Below are 22,939 nucleotides of genomic sequence, written 5' to 3'. Positions count from 1 at the left end.
ATGCTTAAAAAAATAAATATTAAAAATATTATATATATGTAATATGTATTTCTTCAAATGTACTTTCTAGGCATGTACCAAATTGTTAACAGTGACCATCTTTGTATTATGGAACTGGAAGGGGCCTCTTCATTCAGTTGTGAAATGCCATGGAGAAAGGAACCTGATTCTTTGGCTGAATTCTATAAACATAGGCTAGTTACATAAATTATTTATTTATTATGTAAATAAAATTATTTCACGTATTTTTAATGCATTTGAATTTTTATTCTACAACACAAGCAACATAAATACAATCTTTTAAAATATTTTCTCTTTAGAATTTTCATTTTCACCTCAGATAAAATGTACACAAAATACACTTGCAAGCTTGCTTACAGGGACCTGTTAAACAATGAACAGACAAATTCTATCAAACAGTTTATCAACATATAAAGGAGGATAGTTTCAGGGTTTAAAAAAAATTATTAATGTGAGCAAACTGATTAAATAAGGCGGCAAATTAAAATTATATTTCCTTGACAAGTCCTTTGGAGTAAACAAAATGCTTCAAGGCTCCTGGTGAATGGGATTGCAAGGATGAATTCTGCATTTTATAGATAAAATGATATACTGACTCAAATAATTATGGCTATACCACGCTTTACTTACAATTTTTATGCATGAAAACAAGTCAATTCTTTGGCATAATACAAGAAGGGATAAAAGAACCCTTACCACCTTCTGGCTTTATTTAGAGTGGGAAGTGGTAGTAGGGGAACTGTTTATAATGTAATTTATTTCTCTTAGAAATGCAGGAAAATAATCTTGAATAATAACTTTTTGGCATGATTAGGGCAATAAACATCTTATTCTTAGCTCCCTTCCTCCCACCCCCACCCATCCACTGAAAACAAATCAATGAACAAAAATAAGTGAAATTACTCTTTCCCTCTAGGCACCTGCTCCTGCCCCTATCATGCCATACCTGGATATCCTACCACATGGTTTCAATTGAAGTGAAACCAAAAATATCAAAATCATTAATCTTTGTCCAGTTTTGCCTATTTAGCAGGAAACCAATTTTTATTACAGAGGACCACTTCCAACAAAATACAGATGAAAGAACTGCCAAGGGAGGAATACAAAGTAGCCTGCACATGATCATGAGGTAGTCATGGATGACCACTGGTGGCTGGTAGTGTCAGGGCTTGAGATTCCCTAACTTGAAAACATATTTTATGTGGCAGCTCAAAAGATTGGATTTTAGATTCCCCCCCTCCCTTTTTTGGCACCAATTAGTAAAATAAGTTGGAACTAAAATTATTCCCAGAGATTAGTATTTTAAATTTAACTTGAAAATAAATTACTATTAAAAGAGCTAAAAGCACACATAATTTCCAAAATGGATTATGGAAAACAAAAGTGTAATAAAACTCTTCAATTATTTCCATCCACAGAGGCAAGAACTCGACTCTTTAGTACCATTAACACTTTGATATGCTTTCTGATCTCACTAAATCTAGTAAATACTGTAATTATCTTCTCATACGAAAATCTAAATTAATTTAAACAATGTTAGGGTATTCCAGCAGAAAGTTTTAAAGAAACTTAAATCAATAAGAAGTATCTGTAATTAATATAGTTTATACTTGGATGATAATTTAAAGGTTCTTAATTTTTTTCTTTTGAACTATTCCATGAACCTTTTTTTAATGCAAGAAAAGAATTTCCAAGGCTAATTAATCAAAGAAAATGTTAGGAAATCAACTAAGGCCCCACCTACACTTGAGTTAACATGATTTCATTGTATTCCCAAAGCATATTGATACATGTGTACATTTCTCCCATAATTGGAAAACGAGGAGTGTGGTCTCCACTGTGCAGATATGAACAGAAACACATTTACTGAAAAGTCCTTAAAACAGGCACATGTACTGCTAAAAGGGAATTATTCAGTTTCCAAATTTCCATGAAACCACTTGGTAGACTCGTTACAGGTACACAGGAAATGAAAATATTTACACCAGACAGTTAAGTGAAAGATGAAGGTACATCAAGTAGTGTAATATCATTGTGATGTGTTGATATTTGGGTGACTAATGAGAGAGAGAAACCTACTAGCAAGCAAGCAATGACTCAAAAACCTCTGGAAGCCAGGAGCCAAGATTGCAACAGAGTTGAGATGGAAATATTAAAACTGTATGACAGAAGAAACTCAAATACTGTGTATTTAAATTTAAAATCACCTCAGTACAAGTCAAAGGGTCAACATGATACAAATGATCATCCATAGAACCAGTGTTTCTAAGTACAAAGACGAAAAGCTTACACAGATCTCACTGTCCCATTGAACTGATACATTCATTGTCTTTGAGCTTGTAAAAAACCGAATTGTTGGTATAATAAACCTAGAAACTGGGAAGGTTGAATAGGAATGCTGTAGAGAATCCAATCCCAAGTTGTCTGCCCAAGGTTGTTTCTTGTTTTCTCTAGAGCTTGATAAGTCAGGCTGATCTTAAAGGTAGTAGCTGGAAATTTTTTCAAGGCAGTTCTCAGAGTATGGTCCCCAGACCAGCAGCATTGGCCTCACCTGGGTCCTTGTTAGGAAAGCAAATTTCCAGACCTACTGAATTGGAAACCCTGGGCATGGGCCCAAGAACCTGTGTTTTAACAAGTCCCCCAGGTGATTCTCATGTGTGCTAAAGTTTGAGAACCACTTTAGAACAAAGTCAAAAGATACCACACAACCACTACTTAAACCTTCAGGATAGGAACTAATAGTACAAACAATTCTTGGTGATTGAAAGGCTGGAAGGACCATAAGTGGATGGGATTCACCCGCAGTTGACTACGGTTTTGTCACGAAGATGGTCAGCCAGTCTCTCCTCCCTGGAACTCTCATGCATTATTGTACAAAGATAGAGGGGAAAGGTTTTGTATGGTGCTAGTGGTGTGGCATCGAGTTTTCTTCAATTAGTAAGTGGTGCCATCATTTATATGGAAATTGAGCATTATTTCCAACTGAGTTTCTCATAGATTATCCCCGGGGATAATTTTTTTGGTCTGTTTTCCCTGAAGCAATAATTGTGTTTTGGAAATCTAAATGGTGTTCTAGTCCAACACTTTGTATTAAACTATTTGTTACTTCCACATCAAATACAAACATTATAAGCAGAGGAAGAGGATCTCACAAAAGGAGAGACAATTTTCTAGATTGCTCCACTATGAGGAAGGAGAACACAATTTTTCTTGATGAAGCATAATTATGAGTTCTATACTAGTTCCATAAAGCTTGCCCAATAACAAGTTCATATTTCCAATAAAAAGTGCTTAAAAAGAGTCTCTTGCTTTTTTAAGGCCACACTAAATGTCACTAGGATCACCTAAGTGGTACCCATGCATATCCAAGTTTTGTTATTCACTTAATGAAACGTGTTGGATTTTTTTTTTCTGCCTGTCTCCGCAGAATATGCAGAAATATTTAGGCATGTGGCACATGGTTGCTATGGATATTGACCTGATGCCCTCAGTACCCGGATCTTTAAACAATCTTGTCTTACCCGTTGCTGCCTCTTCAGAAAGAGTGCATTTGAAAACTGGTTAGAATTTATTTTGCATATTCCCAAACTTTGATGATGACTTACGTATTTACTACTGTACACTTCCCAGGGAAGCAAGTAGAGAGGCACTGTTGGCTACAGGGCACTTTATTCTGAGTGATTAAATTGAACCAACCTTGCATGTCATTCTGGCCACAGACTGCCATGCTTTTCTGTGTAACAGCTGGCCATGAACAATATTATTCTATCATTTCCAACTAATTTGGCAAGTTTTGTAAATTACCTCTGAGGGCCTGCTTGAAGATTAAAGTTCAGACCTTATTTTATTTTCAAACACTCAAAATATTATGTTATATATGGTCTTTCTATGTAAAAACACTAGCTTTTTCTTTTTTTTTTTAAACCTTATTTGAAAAAATTCCCATAACATAGCAGATCTGGGATGTCAATCAGATATTTTCCACTCATTTTAACTGTTTAATTCCTTAAAACAGTAAAGTGTTTCCCCTGTGTTTTTAGAGCACAATGTTGTAGAGCACGGCCTTTGAATTTAGGAACACCTCTCTCACAACCAGCTTTGCCATTTACTGGTTATCTCAGGCAAATTTCTTAACCTTTCTGGGTCTGTATCCTCAGCTGAACAAAAATGAGGAAATCTATGCCTATTTGACAAGGTCATTGTGAAAATTAAATGCTAATGCAGGTAAAGGGTCTACATTCACAGTGGCACTCGACAAATGTCACCACCTCCCTGCTGTTTATAACCTCTTGTGGTTATCAGCTCCAAACAAAGGTCTTCATTCTGCTTAGTTTGATGGGTGGACACAAATGGATTTTCTTTCTGAGAAAGAAAACTGTCTTACCTAAGCAGTCTTGTGATGTATTTGGGGAGAGTCAGGGATATCTATTATACAATCACATTACCTTCTTATGGTTAAGGCCATTTGACTTTCTCCACTCTGTATAAGCCTCTTCTTAAAACAAGAACTAAAAGCCTGGTGGTATCATACCAAGAGGCTTCCATTTAAAGGTACTTTTGAATTTTGTTAATATTTTGTCATGTTTGATTGCAAATATTTTAATCTGAGCTGTTATGTGTGTTAACATCTGCCTTGGTCAGTCATTAAATAGCATAAAGATGGTAGAAAATGCCCTAGTTTTGTATTGATGGAGAAGGCTAGAAAATAATCGTAAGGGGAGAGAGAATAAAATGGTGTAAAGAGGCAGCCCAAGCATTTTTAAAAGCTAATCAGGAGAGGCAAGAACTAGGGGGAAATCCTAGAACGCCATCAAACCTATGCTCTTAGGGCAAGGAGAAATCTGATGATGAGTGTGGTCTACCTGGCTGTCAGGAATTCCTAAATACTGAATTTTCTAGATGCTTTCAAGATGCACTTTACCAAAATATTAAAAAATAAATCTCAACCTCAGGGTAACACACTTTTGGCAGTAAATATGGGCAATTGAAAGCAATGTGCAAAATCTTATTCTGCTTAGATCAGTAAATGTATGGTAAGAACTGTTTTAACCACAAAGGCTGTCTTGACCTTGGTCCTTCAGAGACCTTGGGAGAACGAGAGTGAAGGAAGAGAGCGGAAAAGGCAGAAACCAAGACAGCTGGAGAGTGTGAGAGGCTGACCTGGGCCGTCTGGAAAGGGAACCCTTGTCTACGAAGGGTTCCTCTCCACCCCTGGAGATGACAGACTTCATTGTGACCTGATGTTCTATTTGTTAGAGATTATTTGCATCAGGCAATATCTTTTTTGACAATCACAGATACCTCTGGGAGGTATTATGGTGGTTTAGCTAACTTTCTTGTTGAAATCTGATGTGGATGTGAAGCGCAGAGTATGCTGGGGACAGAGGTGGGTGGAGACCAATGTGGGCCGTGGGGTAGGCAATAGAATAGATGATGGAAAGGGGTCAAAAACCTCTTAAAAATGGTAGGTAAAGAACTATGTACGTTTTCTCACTTTTTAATTCTTGAACGTACAGTTTATTTTCATAAACTAGCCTTGGATCTCATAATAGAGCATCTATGGGAGAATGGATTCTGATTTCTAAACAATTAACATACTCTAGGACATGACATTCTACACTGAGACAGGCTTCCCTCAAATTTTCATACTTTATAAGAGGTTGCTACATATAAACATTTCATAATCACTCTGATTTGATACTCTTCTCTAATGAAGCTTATTTCCCACCCCTAAAGTGAATTTTGGAGTCCTCATGGGCTCACAAAGGGGAACCAAATCTCAGAAAAGCAGTACATCTTGGTGGCTCTATTTCTTTTTGTGGCTTTTGTTAAAATAAAAAAAGTACCCGACTTTCAATTCTATTTCCAAAATATAACAATTTAAAAGTATAGAATACAGCTCATTACTATCCCAACAATTCACTGCTTGTTAAGATCAAGGAGTTGATTTGCTTCTAAACTTATTTGTCTAATGAGTAAAACCTGAAGGCAAAAAGAGTATGTCATGGAACTGGAAATATGTCTTCTGGACTCTGTGGTGATCTTTAGATGGTATAAGGAATGATGTGGTTCTTTCATATTGGCTAAATAAATCAGGGAACCCTGTCTTCATCTTAACCTTGTAGATAGTTACATATTTCTCAAGGAAGACAAAGTTTACAAATAACAGCACTTAATAAAGCTGTTAGTTGTAAATCCTTGCTTCTCTACCAAAGACTTGATGTTTCAATCATTATAATTTAGGAACTATGAAGTATATTGTAAATAATATAAGGATTCCAAATTAATTTTCTAGTACTATCCAAAAGAAATGTCCATATAGAACAGCCATTTAGAAAGGCCTCAGACAAAAGATAAATTTACTTGCCAGAGAGAACACATGTTTTAAATTGAAAAACTTAATTTCCTAAATTTCATTGTGTCCCCTTCTCCATTAGTTATTTTTTCTTTTGAGACTAGAGCCTGTTTGCCTGACACTGTAATTTCTCGTGATGGTTGTATAATATTTAAGGTTTAAAATGACTTCGTCCCAGTCTCCTTTCCCACCCCTTCCAGCTGTCTCCCTGCCACCCCACACTTCCTGCCCCGTTCCCTGAGAAGTCTGCTCAATGGATGGAGAACTGAGTCCTTTCCTCCAAGGGTGTGGATACAAAAGGAGTTGCATTTAAATGTTTTGTTTTCTTAAAAACCCAATGTTCTGCCTTATGTTCAGATAGCTAGAGCATAAAAATGTCTGTGCAACAAGAAACTAAGGCACCATTTTTTTTTCTTTCCCTTTCCTGTTTTGCCTTGGGAGCAAAAGCAGAGACTGGTGGGAAGCCAGGGTGGCAGGTCAGTCTTATGTCTCTTGGCAAGATCTGTATCGGCCACTATCACTGGGAGCTGCGTGTCAAAAGTTTCCAGGACACAGACTGAAAACCCTGCCAGGAAAGCATTTTATTCCTTTAGAAATAGGGAAATAAAGGCACAACAGTACCTTAAAAGAAGAAGTAAGTTGGTGAATACCAACCAGAAAATCTTGACAATTTAGGACAACTTTGAAATGTTCTGAAATATCTTACAGAGGAAGTCATCCCTTACTTGATTATGACACCCAAGAATATGTTTTTCCAGCTGTTGTCTTCCCTGCTAAGCCCATAACCATAATAGATATCTTCCTCCGATGAAGAACGTCTGCTACTAGACGCCCGAGTGCTTGCACATCAGCTTGACTTACCAGCGGACATTTTCTTAACAATTGCCTTAAAAAAAAAAAAAAAAATCAAATGGACCAGTGAAGTGTTTTCAAAGGAGTAGTCCTTGAAAAGGGACTCTTGGGAATAGCATGGCAGGCAAAAGCACTGGGAAATAAACATCAAAATTTAGAAATGTGTCAAGGACTGAAGACTTTTCTGAAATAATGTGCAAAATCAGAGTATCGTTTGTGTCCTCTAGATACAAGGTGAGTGTCCAGAGTGGCCCCGGTACTGATTAGCGAGGGAGCGGCCAGCGGTTTCAGCGGGGCCGGCGGTGGGGAGGACGCCGGACGCCACCCGCCACCCGCCACCCGCCCGTCAGGCTGGCAGGCGCTCTCCGCCCTTCGCTGCTGTACTCCCTCACCGGGATCTCCTAGACGATGATGTCGTAGACCCGGCCCACTCGGCCCAGCCATTCCCTCACAGCCTGGCGCACTCTGATGTCGGTCACGTGACAGGTCAGCTGGCTGATGCAGGGGAACACGGCGGGCTGGAGGGCCGTGAAGGTCTGGTCCGGAAGGATCTGAATCTGGTTGAGGACGGTTAGCACCATGTTGGTCCATGCCTAGGGGAAAGGATGGAGGAGCATTAGCAGCTTTCCCCTCTGGATTCATTCGAGCCAATTTGCAAATGAGTTATCCTAGGCTTTAGGTTGCAAATAAATCAGTCTTTACTAATGTAATGTGGCTAAGTCCTCATTTTAAGTTCATATATACAAGGAACAGCAGAGACTCCTTTAATGTTAGGAATACCTTATTTTCAGGTTTCATGGACTCCAGGCATACCTTGTTTTATTGCATTTTACTTTACAATACTGTGGTTCCCAGACACTGCTTTTTCTTTTCTTTCTCCCCCGCCTCCGCCTTTTTTTTTTTTTTTTTTAAATAAACTGAACATCTGTGGCAGCCCTGTGTTGAGCATGTCCATCGTTGGCACCATTTTCCCAACAGCATTAAATGTTTTGTTTTCCAACAGCATTTGCTCAACTCACTTTGTATCTCTGTCACCTTTTGGTAATTCTCACAATATTTGAAACTTTTGCATTATTACTACTATTATTTGTTATGGTCATCTGTGATCAGTGATCTTCAATGTTACTATTGTAATTGTTTCGGGGTGCCATAAATTGTGCCCATTAACTTAATAAATGTGTCTGCTCTGATTGTTTCACTGACCAGTTCCCCCATTTCTCTCCTGCTCCTCATGCCCTTCTATTCCCTGAGACACAATAATAGCGAAGTTAGATCAATTACTAACCCCACCATGGCCTCTAAGTGTTCAAGTGAAAGGAATAGTCACAGGTCTTTCCTTTTAAATCCAAAGCTAGAAATGATTATGCTTAGTGAGGAAGGCATGTTGAAAGCTGAGACTGGCACAAGAGTCTACTTCTGGGCTAAGTTAGCCACACTGGAAATGCAGAGGGAAAGCTCCTGAAGGAAATTAAAAGTGCTACTCCAGGGAACACACAAATAAGAAAGAGAAACAACCTTAGCGCTGTTCTGGAGAAAGTTTGAATAGTCTTGATAAAAAAAATCAAAGCAGCTACACCATTCATGTAAGTCAAAACCTAATTCCGAGGAAGGCCCTAACTCTCTTCAGTTTTGTGAAGGCTGAGAGGTGAGGGAGCTGCAGAAGAAAAGTCTGAAGCTAGCAGAGGTTGGTTCATAAGGTTTAAGGAAAGAAGCCAGTTCCATAACAGAAAAGTGCAAGGTGAAGCAGCAAGTGCTGATGTAGAAGCTACATTCTCCAGAAGGTCTACCTATGGTCATTCATGAGGGTGGCTACATCCAGCAACAGATTTCCAATGTAGATGAAAAGAGGCTTCTGTTGAAAGATGTCATCTAGGACTTCATGGCTAGAGAGAAGTCACTGCCCGGCCTCAAAGGTCAGGCTGCCTCTCTGGTTAGGAGCTTACGTAGCTGGTGACTTGCGGTTGAAGCCAGGGTTCATTCACTATTGTGAAAATCCCAGAGCCCTTAAGAATTGTGCTGAATCTGTTCCGCCTGTGTTTCATAAATGGAACAACAAGGCCTGGAATGACAGCACATCTATTTACAACACGGTTTCTTGAATATTTTAAGCCCATTGTTGAGAACTACTACTCAGAAAAAAGGATTCCTTTAAAAATAATCCTGCTTATTGATAATGTGCCTGGTGACCCAAGAGCTCTGATGGAGATGTACAATAAGATTAATACTATCTTCATGCCTGCTAACACAACATCTATTCTACAGCCCTTGGATCAAAGAGTCATTTCTACTTTCAAGTTAATATATAAGAAATACATTCCATAAGACTGTAGCTGCTATAGATAGCGATTCCTCTGAGGGATCTGGACAAAGCATATTGAGAACTTGGAAAGTATTCACTATTCTATGCCATGAAGAACATTATGATTCATAGGAAGAGGTCAAAACATCAATACGAACTGGAGTTTGGAAGAAGCGGATTCCAGCCCTCACGGATGACTGTGAGGGTTTCAGGACTTCCCCAGGGGGAGTACCTGCAGATGTGGTGGGAATAGCAGGAGAACTAGAATTAGAGGTGGAGTCTGGAAATGGGACTGGATTGCTTTGATCTCCTGATCAAACCTGAACAGATCAGGAGGTGCTTCTTATGCAGGAGCAAAGAAAGTGGTTGCTTGAGCTGGAATCTACTTCCAGTGAAGATGCTGTGGAGATTGTTGAAATGATAGTGAGGGATTTAGAATATTACATAAACTTCAGTTGATAAAGCAGTTGCAGGGTTTGAGAGGATGGACTCCCATTTTGAAAGAAGTTTCTACTGGGGGTAAATGCTACCAGACAGCATTGCATGCTATAGAGAAATCATTCATGAAAGAGTCAATGCAGCAAACTTTATTGTTGCCTTATTTTAGGAAATTGGCATAGCCACCACAACCTTCCGCAACCATCACCCCGATTGGTCAGCAGCCATCAATGTCGAAGAAAGACCCTCCACTGGCAGAAAGACTAACTTGTGGAAAACTCAGAGGATGCTCAGCACTTTTTAGCAATAAAGTATTTTTTAAATTAAGGTTGTGTGTGTGTGTGTGTGTATGTGTATTTCTAAATATGCTATTGCACATTTTATAGACTATAGCATAGTGTAAACATAATTTTAACATGCACTGGGAAACCAAAAAATTCATTTGACTCACTTTGATATCTGCTTTATTGCAGTGGTCTGGAGTCAAACCCGCAATATCTCCAAGGTATGCCTGTACAAAGATCTTACCTACCTATTCCTCAGATTTTTTAAAAATTCTCTTGCCTTCTCATAATGAAATCTCTATAAGACATTTTAAATTATCAGTCTCCATAATGCTTAGCAAGCTGGAATAGGACTGCCTTCATTCAGGGTGACTTTTAAAATCATAAGCAAATCTCCAAGACATGAAAAAAATTAAGCCATGTTATTTGGCCAAAAGGTCATCTATTATAGTATAACCATACATCTCTGTTTGACTGGACTTTTGCAAATCCAGTCTGGTTTTGAAGTTTGGTTCTATTTTCAGGATACTTTAGAGGAAAATAAGGCATCTTGCAAGATTCACGCTAAGTCCACACTTATGTTTATTCTAAGAACACATTTTTTGTGTAGGTCCACAGAATCCTAAGATCTAAGATCTTCTAACCTATGCCTGCGACAGGAGCCCACAATTCAAACACTCGGATTATTTCTAAAGGGCTCCCTGTGACTTTAGATCCGTCTTTTTCTCTTGCCCCATCTCCCATCTATTCTTCAACAGTACCAACACCGTTTTCTCCTCAAGCCGAGTCACAGATTTTAAATACATGAAGGGGCAGGCCCACTCAAAGCCTTCCGAGCAATGAGCATCCTGTGCTCCCAACGGGTTAGGAAGACTTGGGATGAAAACAGTCGGCTGGCACCGCCGCAGGCTAACGCGCGCTTGCTTGGCGCGGCGGGAACCCACCTGGATCTGTGCCTCGGCGTCCCGCCCCGAGACGCTCAGCGAGCTCCCGGTGGAGCCCGAGCGGGGCCTCTTCTCCTGTCGCAGCAGCTCGGGGCCCGCGCTGAACGAGTGGCGCATCTGCCCCTGGTCTACCAGGTGCTGGGGACGCTGCAGCAGCGGCGAGTCCTGGCCCCTGGCGCCCGGCGGCTCTCCCTTCTTCTCCACTCTGCCCTCTTTGGGGAACGCGGGCAGGTTGTGCTGCTGCTTCCTCCTCTTGTACTCGGTCACGAGCCTGGAGATGGTCCTGTCGGCCGCCAGGGTGTAGATCCTGTTCCCCGCGCTCTCCCACCACTCCTTCCTGCGGCCGGCGTCCTTCCTCTCCGCCTTGGGGCTGGGCGGCGGCGGCAGGCTCCCGGGCTCGGCCGCGTGGTCCCGGGCCTGGCTCCGGTCGTCCTCCGAAGGGGTGTCCTTCCCCGAGAAGCCGCCGGTCGACGGCGTGGAGGACTCGGACTGGAAGGAGGGCAGGATGAAGAACGGGTCGGCCCTGAAGGCGGGCGCCTCCTCCGCGCTGCTCTCCAGGTCCAGGTGCATCTGGATGTAGTGGTTGCACAGCTCCATGCACAGCTTGTGCAGCCGCTTGACCAGCCACACCCAGTCGGCGTTGCTGATGGGCTGCACGCTCAGCGAGGGCAGCCGGGCCCGCCAGCGCCGCTGCTCCCGGCCCCGCGGGGGGCTCACCTGCGCAGTCTCCTCGAAGATGTCCTCGTCCTCCGACGAGCACTGCTGGGACGAGTCCGAGCTCCTCTCGTCGTCCTCAAAGAGCACCTTCTTCACCTGCTCGGCCGTGATGGCTTCCTGGTTGGTGAGGACGGCGCACACCAGCGCGTGGAAGTAGATGTTGAAGCTCATGGCGGACTGGCGGTACAGGTTGGCGGCGCCCCCGATGCCCGACACCTTCTTCAGCAGGCACTTCAGCCCGGGGCTGGTGTCGAACTCCCGCGCCGTCCGGTACGAGTCCAGCAGCAGGTCGAAGATGACGGCCAGGTTCTGCATGGAGATGTACCTGAGGAAGCCGGCCAGCTTGGCCTCGGCGGCCGGGGCCGCCCTCTCCTCTCCCGGGGACGGGCCCTTGACGAACTCCTCCAGCAAGACGTCGTACAGGTTCTGCAGCAGCACTTGGTGGGACAGCAGGCTCACCACGATCTCGCGGAAGGACACGCTGCGGCGCAAAGAGACGCTCGATTAGTCACCGCGCCGGCCGCTGAAGCCACTCCAAGGTCACCCAGCCTCCAAGGGCTCGGGCCAGATGACACGCGGACCGGCTTTACGTCAGCGCCTTCATTTATCTACAGCTTTTACTCCATTACTTCTTTTACAGCTTTTATTCATTCATTCATTCATTCATTCATTCATTCATTCATTCATTCATTCATGAGGCAGAGACACGAGCAGAGGGAGAAGCAGGCTCCCTGCAGGGGCCCTGAACCAGAGGCAGATGTTCAACCCCTGGGCCACCCAGGCGTCCCTAATGCCTTCCTTTCAAAGGGGCAAACTTCTTGGGGGCATTACACCATTTCAATCATGGTTAACAGAATTGCGGACACTTTCTAAAATCTAGGCGCTATATGATACTACTGTTTTATAAAAACTTTTCAGTATAGGCTCACTGGTGGGATACAGCATTTGACATTTTATGACCTGGAACCGTGAAGGAAATAAAATCGGAAAGTAACAACTTCTGGCCGTAAAATTCTATGAATTTTAATTGGTTTTCTTCCCTACCTTTGCTTTTTTTTTTTTTTTTTTTTTTCCCCCTCAAACCCAGAGCTGTTAGCAATCTCATTGAAGTCCAGCTTTCTAGGGACCAAACCAGTTTACCCGGATTAACTGTTAATGCTTTAGGTGCATATATATAAAAACTCCAGTGCTTCCAGCATGTGAAATGGGCAAGGGTCACACATGTGCAAATTTAAGATATAGATGACTGAACTCAAGCTTTCTAAACCAAACCTGAGAGACAAAGCAGCGATCATTCAACACTTATAATTCTCTTCTGTGTCCTTTCCTGCCAACATGGCCACAGGGCTCCTTTGTGGCCCTGGAATGCTTACTTGGATTTGCTGAGAGGTCCCTTAGGTCAGCTACGTGGCACAGGGGGAGGGGACGAATCCTCGCTAGACACCCGGCCAGGTCCCCTGGTTGAGAAGCGGGCACAGCCCACATAAGGAAGCCTTACCAGTGCCCCTTGGTGATTTGGCCTCTTCTGTTTGGCTGTATTCTTATACGATTTCAATTCCAGGTACTACCTTTGTTAAATATTATCATTCACCCATGTGGTTTGTGGTTTATGGTTTCACATTGTTTTGCTGCTCTTAGAACTGCATGAAAATAGCTTATACCATTATGTTGCAAACTAAATCCCATACGGGGTAATTATGAATTTATGACAACTCTAATTAATTAACAGTGTTTATTTAAAGCTCCAACCACTATGTTAATATGGTTAGCTATGACCTTGCATTTCAAAATTACTCTTTTAACAAAAAGGAACACAAATGCTTCTGTACATTTAAAGGCTGACCTTACCCTCCGTGCCATGGTGCACTGAGGCAGCATGGTGTAATCAGCACAGATCTGCCATTTACAAACCATATCCTTTTTTAACAACTCATTTAAGTAACTTGCTTTGGTGGTAAAATACACATAACATAAAAGTTTATTTTATTTTAGCCATTTTTTTTAATTTTTTTTTTTATTTATTTATGATAGTCACAGAGAGACAGAGAGGCAGAGACACAGGCAGAAGGAGAAGCAGGCTCCATGCACCGGGAGCCTGATGTGGGATTCGATCCCGGGTCTCCAGGATCGCACCCCGGGCCAAAGGCAGGCGCCAAACCGCTGCGCCACCCAGGGATCCCTTAATTTAATTTTTAAAAAGATTTTATTTATTTATTCATGAGAGACACACAGAGAGAAGTGGAGACACAGGCAGAAGGAGAAGCAGGATCCCTGCAGGGAGCCCGACATGGAACCTGATCCCTGGAGCCGGGATCATGCCCTGAACCAAAGGCAGACACTCAACCGCTGAGCCACCCGGGTGTCCCTATATTAGCCATTTTTAAAAGCACAATTCAATGGCATTAAGTACCTGCACCATTTTGGGCAACTGTCACCACTGTCTATTTCTAGAACTTTTCATCCCAAATTCAATACCCCTCAAACAATAACTCCTCATTCTGCCCTTCTTTTGATAAGTTATTTAAGGTATCAGGAACACTGAATATGCATTCTTTTTAAAAGTGCCCAAGTTGATCAAGTGCTTCATGTCTATAGCTATAGGATACTACCTTAAGGGAAATCCTGTCGCCACTCAAGTCTTTTCCCTTGTCTGTATGCCCCATTACACCGTAAAAGTCTTCAAGGGCCAGGGCGGTATCTTATTATCTAATTCAAGGTTGGGAAAATGTCTGGTGAGAGCAGCTCTCAGTAAGTGTTCAAACTGACAAACTGAGTAACAAAAACAGATTGGCTCTAAGTACAAATGCCTCCTGGAAGCAACGTTCTCCTTGAGAAATGGCTCTGACACCTCAACCCCATGCCCTTGGCAGTCTGGACTCCTGAAGCAGGAACCCAACCAGAGAGGGGTAAGTTTGATCAACCTTTGGAAGATATAAACACCAGAGCCCACAGGACATGATCTGTCACCTTCCCCGAGAGCTGAAAAGCCCTTTACCAGTGAATGTTTAAAAAGGCAGTTGACACTCAGCCATTAGAAATACTCAGCCAGGGATCCCTGGGTGGCGCAGCGGTTTGGCGCCTGCCTTTGGCCCAGGGCGCGATCCTGGAGACCCGGGATCGAATCCCACGTCAGGCTCTCGGCGCATGGAGCCTGCTTCTCCCTCTGCCTCTCTCTATCTCTCTGTGACTATCATAAATAAATAAAAGTTAAAAAAAAAAAAAAAAAAAAAGAAATACTCAGCCATTAGAAATGACAAATACCCACATTTGCTTCAACGTGGATGGAACCGGAGGGTACTATGCTGAGTGAAATGTGTCAATCGGAGAAGGACAAACATTATATGTTCTCATTCATTTGGGGAATATAAATAATAGTGAAAGGGAATAGAAGGGAAGGGAGAAGAAATGGGTAGGAAATATCAGAAAGGGAGACAGAACATAAAGACTCCTAACTCTGGGAAACGAACTAGGGGTGGTGGAAGGGGAGGAGGGGTGGGGGGTGGGGGTGAATGGGTGACGGGCACTGAGGGGGGCACTTGACGGGATGAGCACTGGGTGTTATTCTGTATGTTGGCAAATTGAACACTAATAAAAAATAAATTTATTATTAAAAAAAATAAAAAGACAGTTTATGCAAGGCCATGTTTGAGTTATGGAGTATCTATCAACCAAGATAGCAATTTTATATCCTAAAGTATCAAGGGGACTAAGTGTGCATGTGAAAAGTTTAAAAAAATGCCTTCTGCTTTAGGATCAAGCTCCATGATACATAATAAGACAATAAAGGGACGCAGCTGGAGCAGTAATACAGAGATCAAAATTTCAGAGAGGTGCCGAAAAAGTGAAATAACTGTTATAGATGCACAACTCTTAATCATTTATATTGACAGAAGATTTTTAAAAAAGACCTGGAACAAACAAAAATGAACAGATAATTTTTCAATTTGTTGTACCCAAGTGTTTCATCCTTTTGGTCTGCACACCCATTACAAAGGGGACTGTGAAGTGCTTCTGAGACCAAGTGCAAAGGAAAGGTCTCTTCCTGGAGAATTAATTGCCTAACCAGTGGCTGACTGAAGACCTGCTAATGCCAGTTTCAGAGAGAAACAGATTCTGAATTTCAAGTACCATATCTTAAAGCTCTCACATTAGGTGGATGCTGTAAAGCTCAGGGGCTATCTAGAGGTGATTTAAAACCACACCCAGATTTCTCTTTATTAATACTATAATCTGAATTTGATTTAGATATTTTTTTCCCCCATGGGTAACTTCAACATGAACCTTTGAGGATGAGCATAGATACGAACCTTCCTTAGGTCTACCGCATCTTGTGCTACATCTCGTGCTAAGATAAGAACCGCTCTGTAATAAGAATCAAATCCAAGAATGCCAGATGGCTCCATGCCTTTGTGCTTATGTGTCCCTGGATAGGTGGCCTGGCCTCTCTGAATGTTTTCCCATGGATAAAATGGGAGTGGAAGTATCTAGCTGCTGTATCTTACATATCATGCTCAAATACTTACCATCATTATTATTAGTAGGCTGGAAGTTTAAAAATGGGAAATTCCAGTCATGGGTATTATCTTCAAGGCTAGGAACAATAGTTTGTAGGCAAAATGACAGTATTTAGAAAGGGCAAGATTTGGGGGTACCTGAGTGGCTCAGTTGGTTTAGCATCTGACTCTTGATTTTGGCTCAGGTCACAATCTCAGGGTCTTGGGATCAGCCTGCATCAGGCTCTGCACTCAGTGGGGAGTCTGCTTGAGATTCTCTCCCTTTCCTTCTTCCCTTCCCTCTGCTCTGTGTCTCTAATTATAAATCAATCAATCAATCAATCAATCTAAAAAGGGCCACATTCTTGTGGCTGGGCACAGATGTTTTTATCTCCCAACAGCTCATGAAAAGTTGAAGTATTTCTCCCTGAAACAGTATGAATCATGCCTCATATTACAATTTAAAAAAGAGAGACCATGGATACTACTATAGACACGCTGAGTTATGTCCCCCCACCCAAATTCATATGTTGAAGTCCAAACCCACAGTACCACAGTGTGACTGTATTGGGAGTTAAGATCTTGAAAAATAGTTAAGGTAGATTCTCATCCAATATGACTGGTGTCCTTATAAGAAGGGATTAGGACACAGACACATACAGAAGAAAGACCACATGAAGACACAGGGAGAAAGCATCCATCCAGAAGCCAAGGAGAGAGGCCTAGGAAGAAACCAACCCTGCCGACACCTGGATCTTGGACTTCTAGGCTTCGGAACTGTAAGCAAATACATTTCTGTTGTTTGAGCCACCCAGCTGATGGTATTCAGTATGGTAGTCCTATGAAACTAGTACATGTGAAATGTTGAAGCTGTAAAGCTTCAGAAACAGTTTTCTGTAAAAACCTTTGCTAAACGACTCTATAAATGTCATTCTTAGCCAAATCTTGGATTTCAATGAGCCAGAAATGAAAATAAATAGAACCTTCCTTAGTTGTAAGCTCCCCACATGTTTAAGCTTATTAGCTGCTTACCTTTTCTTGGTGTGTCCATTTGGCTTCTCATCAGGAGGCAGCTCAATAATGAGCTGACAAGACTGAGCATGATCGAAGTTGTTTGGAGTCTTGGGTGAGCACTGTGTGTCCAACATAAACACCTGCAAAGGTATGCAAAGGTACAGTTTAGAGCTCTGTCATCCTCCACCTGACTCCACTAGGGATTAGCTGGATGGCCCTGGATAAATTTCTTACTCTTTCTACTCATTTTCTCACCTATGAAATGAAGTTGACAATGGTTTCCTACATGATATGTTGAGAGAATTAATATGTGTATATTACATATGCATAGCATTAGAACAGAAGAGTGAATATTCAGAAGTTAGTGGCTGATACTAACACAAATAACACGACTACTTTAATCACGTGACAACTCATTACACTCCAACTAGTAAGTGCTGATATTTAATATTAATTAAGAGTAAATAAAGAGGGGCCGTGTTTATAAAAAATATCTCCGATTTTGACATCTCTGTGGTATTCTATCCAACACAGGAATAAGAAATTAATTAGGACATTTAGAAACCAGACCTAGCCAGGAAACTTATCAACTGATAATCAGAGTATCCTGGATATACTAAGGGAGATTTTATTAAGAATTTAAACAGCTCTTATAGAGAAAAGGCAATTCTGAATATAACCCTTAATTCACTTTATTTTTGTAAAGAATTAGAATACTTTTCCAATAATTCAATCCAATACTGCATATACATTTATAAAAATTGCTTAATATTTTAAACATACCACATACATGCAAAAGATGTCTTTTGTATATGAAGACATAATTCAAATAGGTCTGTTGCCATTACATGATAGATTGTAAATTTAGGGACAATGTTTAATTACTCTGCTGGAAGCGGCATGCAGGGTTTCTTAGCAGTAGACTGACATGCTATTTGAGTGTTTGGGGGCATATCTGTAGCTAGTGCTAAGGCTGGAAGGCCTTTGGTGATTTAGTAACTCACCTACTCAACAGATATTTACTAAGTATCTTCTATATGCATGGCTCTACTAATACCAAGGTAAGTATACAGACATGTTCTTTGCTCCTCAGGAGATTCAATCAACTTTTCTGACTTTCGACCCCTGTCAGCAGAAAAAGTCACTGGTACATGGTGATCCCTGAATAGGTAAGTATATTTTAATTTTAGTTATGATTTACATTTGACTGAAATTAAGCAGCTTGTAAATGTCAAACTCTGCATGGGAAACATAAGGAAAAATCCAAATAGGTTTGCCATCCTTAGGCACTTGTAGACTGCAAGTACCATCAATATTTCAGCAAATATGGATAATATACAGAGTCCGAGAAAGTCAAGTGGTGTATGAAGTGTAGGGGCCAGGCAGAAAGGATTATAATGATGTTGACTGGGTTAGTGGTCCTCATCAAGAACAGTACTGACAAGATGTCAGAGCCAGAAAGTGTATGTCCCTAAGGGAATGAAAGACAATCTGATTATGCAAGACCTTCAGGAAGAAGCTTGTAAAAAGTCCTGGGAATCACAAGCCCCAGTCCTTACCTGCTGAGCCATGGCTCGAATGCGCCAGTACTCGGCCTCAGCACTGGGGGAGGAGGAGGGGGCCGCCACCCTCACCTGGCAGCCTTCCCCACTGAAGCTCTCAGTGCCGCTGTGGAAGCAGCCCAGTAGATCCTAGGGAGAAACACAGCAGAGGTTTCCTAGGTGCATCCAGGCCCTGTGTTCTAGAGCTGTTACGGTCCTGGTGTTTGGGACAAAAGCACAGATTGGACAACTTCTTTTTCACCCTCTGTAGGATTTCAAGTGGGCCTGCCTGATAAGAGAAGGAGGGCAGCATCCAGATACCCAACTTGACAGGCACGAGATGACTCGAACCTGCTCTGGCTCCACCTGCCAACAATTTACCTTCACTGGCTTGAGTGTGGCTGAGAACGCATCCTGCAGGGCACAGCAGGCAAGCCTCCACATTTCTTCAGTGAACACAGGGCCCGCTGTGACAAGGACGTACCTGCTCAAAGAAATCAGGAAAGAAGTCTTGAATCTGTACCTTCTGTTGCCCTTACAGACGAATGCACAGATTTGTTCCACAGCTTCCATTCAAGTCTTGCTGCCTCTTATTACACTTGTCTTCAATCCAACTGGTATCCTATCTATTGTCACAACACTATTTCCTAAGGTATTTTCCTATAAAAATATCAAATAGCAATGGGTCCCCATTACAGATAGGGCAATGTCTCAACTTAGGCTTTGCATGCAAGGCTGTATATATATTCTGTACTAATTTTTCTATTCTAGCCTCATTTTCTACTACTCCTCTACAAATAACAACCAAAATAATAAAAACTCTGTTGTCATTTATGACTCAGATCTCCATGCTTATGTTTGTGATGTTCTGCTTGCAAGTCCCCATCTATCAAGATCTTGCCCACTTTGGGTGATCTGACCTAATGTCATTAATATAAAAAGTCCTTGCTGACATCCTACTCCCCTGCCCTCCGTGGCATGTACAGTAACTCCTAACTATTGTCATTTTTCATGTGCCTCTCTCTGTTACGTCCTTTAGAAAAGGCTATAAAGCCTCTTTGAGGATAGGGACCTTGACTTCCTATGCACAGAGTATCTCTCTTTGTATAATGCCTTACACATTGAAATGAAGCATTATTAGCATATACATATAGACATTTTTACTTATAGAAAGCAGTCCAAAAAGTGGATTGCTACAATAAAAGAATTTAACTCCCTTGGATTTCATAATAAAAATTCTTAACTTTGTGGAGAGGCAAAGAATCTTTTCCTCACCTAATACAGGAGCAGCCCACTCTGGAGATGGTTTCTGTGGGCTTGGCCACACACGCTACCAGTAACTCAAACAGGTCCTTCAGCATCGTGTTGATCATGCTCTCATACCTGATGTCTACATGGAAAAGTAAAACCAGAATTTCACTCAACTCTTGTAAAGGAGAGGGTTAAAATGACATTTTTAGTAAAAGGGGAAAGTCTGAGCAATAAAAAGATGTATAAAAATCTAGGGAAAAAGTAATTTTCTTGTATTTTTTCTGAACTTGACTTTAGCTTGTATTAATCATTTCATGATGAAATATGAGGCTTACTTTTATGTGTTGATATAAATTTTTCGAAGTTAAGCATATAATTCATCCACTTATACTAGCTACTATTCAGGCTGTGCGTGTTCTTTTCTGTATAAAAAATTTAAATCCTTAAAAAAAAAGAGAAAAATGAAACCTACAGTTTCCTTACTCTTGACAGACTAATTAAATGCTCTTGGCAAACAAACCCTCTCTCATCTTAACAGTTCTTGAACTCAGCCTGGCACACTATCCCCAGACTAAAGAAAATGAGACTTCTCCAAATCACATTCTATTTTCCCAATTCAAGGAATACATGTATATTCTTTCCCTCAAAGTCCATGTGATGACACAGATTTAATTTTTAGTAGAATCCTCAGTGGTTCTGTGCTGGGCAAAGCAGTGATCCAGCTAAGAACATACCTGTAGGGCTAATTATCGCTTACATGTGGAAACACCCACTTGTTGTCTTTCTCAATTAACGTTCTTTTTTGTGGAGGCAAGCTTATTAACTTTAGTAGAGCCACCCATTTATTACTTTGCTTTTTGATTCTCCCTTGGGGTGAACATCTCATGAATTTTTCTAACCTCTTCAACAAGGGCGTCTCTTACCTTACTTCTTCCTTTATAAAGAGAAGCCAAAGGCATAGTGAATTATAACTTCTAGGTTAACAGTGATTTTTTTTTTTTTCTGACTTCAATATACTATCTGCCACATGCTTTCAGGTCATCTTCAAAGTACCACAGATATTAAGATACTTCACCCCTAACCTCTTAAGCAACTTCTTGCCTATAATTTAAGCCTTTTCTCAAATCTTATCTCCTCCATTTAGCCTCCCAGAGGAAGCAGGAGGATATACACCCTCTCACCTACAGATTACAGAGCTAGTTCTTTTTTTCTTTATTTAATTTATTACATAGTTGAACTTGCCTCCTCTCTTCTCATGCACAGATCTACTAGATGGCACTATATTCTTATATGTATTTTAAGTATTAATTTTCATTTTGATAATCTAGGAGAAGGTTGGCACTGACTATATAGTTCTATTTAGGTAATATCTGGACAAAAATCATACACTGGTATTTTTTGACAGTGATGCTTCCCATGAAAAAAAATACTCAGCATGGACTGCTAGGGGACCAAAGATACCTGAGTGTATAAAGCTTTGAATGTGCTCCACCACCAGCTCACAAGACAGGCCAATGGCATGCTTGAAATTAGCAGAAGCTGCATCCCAGTAGGAATGGTCTTTATGGCTACGTCGGAGCCAAAGGGTCATCACAGGGAGGAGAAGGTGAACAACTGCATAGATACCAAACCCCGGTCCTGAAATAGAAAAGTTGGCATCAGAACTGTGATCACAACAGCTCTCCTGTAGGGAAACAGAAGTTACTGCCATCACTTGGCATGCCCCAGTTCTTTCACAGGAGTTCCCCCCACCCAAGAAGTTGCAGTGAAAAAGAATTTACTACTGACTGGGGGGAATATATGGTCTTCACTGGCATTTTTCTTTTCTTTTTTAAGATTTATTTTAGAGAAAGCATGAGAGTAGGGGGAGGGGCAGAGGGAGAAGGAGAGAGGATCTCAAGCAGACTACCCCTAGGTGCAGAGCTGGACTGGGACTTCAATCCCACAAGCTGGAAATCATGACCTGAGCTAAAATCCAGACTCAGAGGCTTAAATGACTGAGCCACTCAGGTGCTTCTCTTTTTTTGTTTCTGTTATGAATATAGTTATGCAAGTGATATATGAATAAATTCATAAAAATTCAAATAATACCAATAAAGCCAAAGTATCACCTAATTAACTCCCCCAGAGGTAAACAGAGATACACATATAAGAAAATGTCCTCTAAAGTTTACATATAAATATCTATATGAAACATCAAGAAACACATTAACATGTGTTAGAGATCATTCTGTATCAGAGAATTTAGATATTCCTCATTTTTACTGCCACATACTATTCCATTACATGTATACACAACAGTTACTTATCTGTTCCCATACTGATGGACACTTAAGGTGTTCTAACTTTTTGCTTTAGACAATGCTATAATGAAAATCCTTGTGAAAGTGATGGATTTTTAAAGCTCTGATTACAAAAGTAAGAAACCTTTTTCTAATAAACACAGAAAAGAATGAGAATACGAAGAAAGAAACATCACCCACAGAGATAATTACATTTTATGTTTGACTTCTAGTCTTTTTGAATGGACATGTGTATTTATAGATGCATAAAATTTCAATGTTGTGGTTGTACTCCATAGTATATATACTTTAAATGTTATTCACAAATACTCATTTTTATATCTGTGGGATATTTATATGCTCTCATTGTAATTGACTTAACCCATTTAGGGTGTTCATAATTTTTTCGGTATTCAATATATTTCAGCAATCATTTTATACTCATTTT

General features: G+C 41.0%; 1 protein-coding gene across 7 annotated transcripts in view; it reads right to left on the bottom strand.

Annotated features, from left to right (window-relative positions):
* Positions 1-245: 245 nt before the first annotated feature.
* Positions 246-22,939, bottom strand: part of ARFGEF3 (ARFGEF family member 3) — a 177,290-nt gene continuing 154,596 nt past the window's right edge. For 6 of the 7 annotated variants that reach the window (XM_041744803.1, XM_041744804.1, XM_041744805.1 and 3 more), the window contains 7 exons: positions 21,671-21,847; positions 20,234-20,348; positions 19,340-19,442; positions 18,977-19,108; positions 17,436-17,557; positions 11,194-12,391; positions 7,492-7,821 (listed from right to left, as the gene is read on the bottom strand). In XM_041744803.1, the coding sequence (XP_041600737.1) occupies positions 7,630-7,821; positions 11,194-12,391; positions 17,436-17,557; positions 18,977-19,108; positions 19,340-19,442; positions 20,234-20,348; positions 21,671-21,847 (2,039 nt within the window). In that variant the 3' untranslated portion in view covers positions 7,492-7,629. Of the gene's footprint in view, positions 7,263-7,491; positions 7,822-11,193; positions 12,392-17,435; positions 17,558-18,976; positions 19,109-19,339; positions 19,443-20,233; positions 20,349-21,670; positions 21,848-22,939 lie in introns of those variants that run through there. The other variant, XM_041744802.1, reaches the window with a different exon arrangement.

This window comes from Vulpes lagopus, chromosome 2 (assembly GCF_018345385.1).
Source record: "Vulpes lagopus strain Blue_001 chromosome 2, ASM1834538v1, whole genome shotgun sequence".
NCBI classification, from domain to species: domain Eukaryota; kingdom Metazoa; phylum Chordata; class Mammalia; order Carnivora; family Canidae; genus Vulpes; species Vulpes lagopus.
The sequence above is the reverse complement of the archived record's forward strand: the minus strand, read 5'-3'. Positions and strand labels throughout refer to the sequence as shown.